The 4,296-nt window shown below is 44.9% G+C and overlaps 1 protein-coding gene across 1 annotated transcript; it reads left to right on the top strand.

Moving 5' to 3' along the window:
• Window positions 1-731: 731 nt before the first annotated feature.
• LOC311125571 (RCC1 and BTB domain-containing protein 1-like) lies at window positions 732-3,790 on the top strand (the record flags this gene model as incomplete). The annotated part of the gene is made up of 6 exons (XM_084199599.1): window positions 732-809; window positions 953-1,143; window positions 1,329-1,455; window positions 1,629-1,780; window positions 1,912-2,042; window positions 2,497-3,790. Coding segments are annotated over 6 exons (820 nt in total), but the record flags the coding sequence as incomplete, so codon positions are not given.
• Between the last annotated feature and the right edge of the window lie 506 nt (window positions 3,791-4,296).

Below are 4,296 nucleotides of genomic sequence, written 5' to 3'. Positions count from 1 at the left end.
TCGTCCATCTGACTGCCAGATGGAAAGCGTGATTCATCACTCCAGAGAACGCATTTCCACTGCTCCAGAGTCCAATGGCGCTGAGCTTACACCACTCCAGCTGACGCTAGGCATTGTGCATGGTGATCTTAGGTTTGTGTGCGGCTGCTCGGCCATGGAAACCCATTTCATGAAGCTCCCAAAGAACAGTTATTATGCTGACGTTGCTTCCAGAGGCAGTTTGGAACTCGGTAGTGTGTTGCAAGCGAGGACAGATTATTTTTATGCGCTACGCGCTTCAGCACTCGGCGGTCCTGTTCTGTGAGCTTGTGTGGCCTACCACTTCGCGGCTGAGCCATTGTTGCTCCGAGACGTTTCCACTTCACAATAACAGCACTTACAGTTGATTGGGGCAGCTCTAGCAGGGCAGAAATTTGACAAACTGACTTGTTGGAAAGGTGGCATCCTATGATGGTGCCATGTTGAAAGTCACTGAGCTCTTCAGTAAGGCCATTCTACTGCCAATGTTTGTCTGGGGAGATTGCATGGCTGTGTGCTCGATTTTATACACCTGTCAGCAACGGGTGTGGCTGAAATAGCCGAATCCACTAATTTGAAGGGTTGTCCACATACTTTTCTGTATATATATAGTGTATATCCCATCTAGTTAAACTCATGGAACACCAGCGATGTCAGCAGTGTCCTGTCATTCTCCCTTCTCTTTTTGTGTGTTTCCTGTCTTCGTCTTAAAGGGGAGAGGGAGAGAGGCCCGCCGTAGGCAGCAAAAGGACAAGGGAAAACACTGAAGAGGCGTGGCACAGAGAGACAGAGTAGGGAGATGTGTGAAGAAACACAATGCACTTAAGAATTACAGAACTTCTTATAGTGGTCAAAAGACACAGGAGAGTACCGTTACCTGGTGGACTGTGTATGTATGTTAGTCTGTAACACACTCCTCCCCCTCCCCCAGCAGGATAGTGGAGATCGCGGCGTGCCACTCCACACACACGTCTGCCTGTAAGACCCAGAGCGGCCAGGTGTACATGTGGGGCCAGTGTAGGGGTCAGTCAATCGTGCTGCCACACCTCACACACTTCTCAAGCACTGACGACGTCTTCGGCTGTTTCGCTACGCCCTCTGTCATGTGGAGGCTACTCTCCATGGGTGAGTTCATTTCATCAATTATTACATGTTATTTAAAGGTGCAGTATGTAACTTGGTTGTAATGAAATTTTTTTTTTTTTTTCTTCTGACCTCTAAGTAGAAGGTCCCCTTAACCAATGATCTAGGATAACCCTTTCACAGACACACACCATGATTCCCAGCTAAGGCATTGTGTTCTGTCATAGAGCATGATGACTTCCTGACTGTGGCCCAGTCTCTGAGGAAAGAGTTTGACAGCCCGGAGACGTCCGATCTCAAGTTCAGCGTGGATGGGAAATACATCCACGTACACAAGGCCGTGCTCAAGATCCGGTGTGTGGATTTGAGTAAAACATATATGTTTATACTTCTGAAGCAATCACACACATTTTCTTCAGAAAATATACCTTTTCTAGTTTTAGCCTTTCCAATAGGTTTTACTGGCTATAGACATAACTTGACATAACACGACATAACCTAACAATGTCCATAATTTTTTCTGTCAGGTGTGAACACTTCCGCTCCATGTTCCAGTCCCACTGGACTGAGGACATGAAGGAGGTGATCGAGATCGACCAGTTCTCCTACCCAGTCTACCGCTCCTTCCTGGAGTTCCTCTACACTGACAACGTAGACCTGCCCCCAGAGGACGCCATCGGTGAGTTGGACTGAAGCAGGAATCCTGTTTAGGATTCATACAGGGCCCCAGACTCAAAACAAATGACTTTATTGAGTTAAGGTCCATCCATAGGAATGCTGCTGTGTGTGGACTAACTCTGTCTGTTTCAGGCCTGTTGGACCTGGCCACATCCTACTGTGAGAACCGTCTGAAGCGCCTGTGTCAACACATCATCAAGAGAGGCATCACCGTGGAGAACGCCTTCTCTCTGCTCTCTGCCGCCGTGCGATACGACGCTGAGGTGAAACAGACACTGTGACAGAGCGTCACTACTAAGGGTTAATAGCTCAGATGCTTACTGGTTACCACAAGCTTCTTCAGGCTGCCTCATATAAGACACATTAGCCGTGTCATTATGGGCATATTAGTCAGATGACCTCAAATACCATCTTATACCTATTTAGATACTGTATACCAGGGGTAGGCAACTAGATTCAGCCGCAGGCCGATTTATAATGCGTTGTGGATGGTTGGGGGGCCGGAACATAATTATAATAAGTTGTACTCTGCAAATTGACCACATCTAAGGCCAAAAATTGATTTTATTTTAAAAAACATTATCATTTAATATCTTGATTACCTTATGCTAAACTATTTTTTTGCTGAATTCCTGGTGACTTTACAGTCTTTTCTGACCCCTGCTGTATACTGGACCTGTGTTCATACTGTAACTGGATGTGATCGCTTCCCTGTAGGACCTGGAGGAGTTCTGCTTCAAGTTCTGTGTGAACCACCTGACCGAGGTGACCCAGACTGCAGCCTTCTGGCAAATCGATGGCAACATGCTCAAAGAGTTCATCTGCAGAGCCAGCCGCTGTGGGGCCTTCAAGAACTGACTGACCACTGACCAGCCCCGAAGGAAGGACGAGGAAAGGGCTAGCGTGAACTGGTTTGGCTTGACACCATTTGGCCATGGTAGAAAGGACAAAGAAAGAAGTGGTATGAACATGGAAACGGCTAGCTTGAACCGGGTCTCTAAATTGCCATATTATTCATCCTTTGAGAAGACGTCTGGCGTGGTCATCTGGTGACTATGGCCCACCTCCAGTTACACAGCCAAAGAAGCCAAATCCAGTCCCTGCCTATGCGCCTAATATTCCACATAGACAGGTGGCGCTGTGGGGAGGAGAGGAAGTTCCTCTGCCAGTCAAAACAGTGACATCAGAGGTCATTGTCTGTCACTGCATGTTTACAAACCTGCTAAATGGCATCAGACTGCTCAGTTAGCACCAGTTTAATTGGAGGACCATTGATCTAGCTTAAGATGGACACTGTTACATTCCTGACAATGTCTGGTGACAGCTAATGCACCGATGCAGGCGATGGCAGTCAACCCCCCCCCCCCCCCCCCCCTGATTTGCATACTTTTTTTGTTGCATTAAAGTTGTGTACTTTGCTCTACTGTTGAAGGGTTGGAAGTGGCAGGCCAGAAATATATTTTACAGGGTTGGTGGTTCAGAGCCTGTGGATGTTTTGAGGAAATGACAGTTTTAATATGAATAGTAATATGCTGTGGACTGACAGTCATTTATTAATTCAGGCACTTTAATTCTAGACTTGAGATGAACATGGTGATGTAATGCAACACTGAGCAGGAACTTGGTTTTCAACTCATCAGTTCTTTTACCAGACAGAAAACAAAACATTTGGACCATATAAAACTTGTTACTGTCAACTTTATTATTGTTACAAAAAAATGAGGTATTATCTCAATTTTGTAATATTACTTATAGCATTCCTTTGGTTGAGATCCCCCCCCCCCCCCCCGTGTTTGTACTGACATTTGAATTCAATGCATTGTATTCTTCTATTTTTTAAAAAGTTGCTTATGTTTATTTTGCAATTACATTTATTTAGAAATATTGACAATTGTTTAGGATGGAAACAGTTGCTATTGGTGCCACAATTCTCAACATGTTTATCGACTTGCAAGTCATGAGAAGCAACCACTTTGAAATAAACGAAACTACATTCTTGTATACAATGTTGGATGATGCGTTAGAAATGACTTCATATATCCTTGTATTGTTTCAAACATTCATATGAGCAATGACAGAGATAATTACAAACATGTCGTTATGCTTCCACCTAGAGGCCATCACACACTCTAATCCTAGAGACACTAGCCTAATTTACATTTTAGTCATTTAGCAGACGCTCTTATCCAGAGCGATTTACAGGAGCAATTAGGGTTAAGTGCCTTGCTCAAGGGCACATCGACAGATTTTTCACCTAGTCGGCTCGGGGATTAGAACCAGCGACCTTTCGGTTACTGGCACAACGCTCTTAACCACTAAGCTACCTGCCGCCCCTAATGAATACCATTATTCTTTAGTTTATCACGTCATGAATGAAATGACAAACTAATAACGGAATACAGATGTAATCTGATCAATCTTATTTTTCAATTGCAACCAAGAATGCAGAACGGTTAAAACGAACACACCGCCTTTGACAGTTCTGGGGGTTGGGTGCATGACAAGCTCCGCCTATTT

This window comes from Coregonus lavaretus, assembly GCF_964263955.1.
Source record: "Coregonus lavaretus genome assembly, contig: HAP1_SCAFFOLD_5505, whole genome shotgun sequence".
Classification (NCBI taxonomy): domain Eukaryota; kingdom Metazoa; phylum Chordata; class Actinopteri; order Salmoniformes; family Salmonidae; genus Coregonus; species Coregonus lavaretus.
The sequence above is the reverse complement of the archived record's forward strand: the minus strand, read 5'-3'. Positions and strand labels throughout refer to the sequence as shown.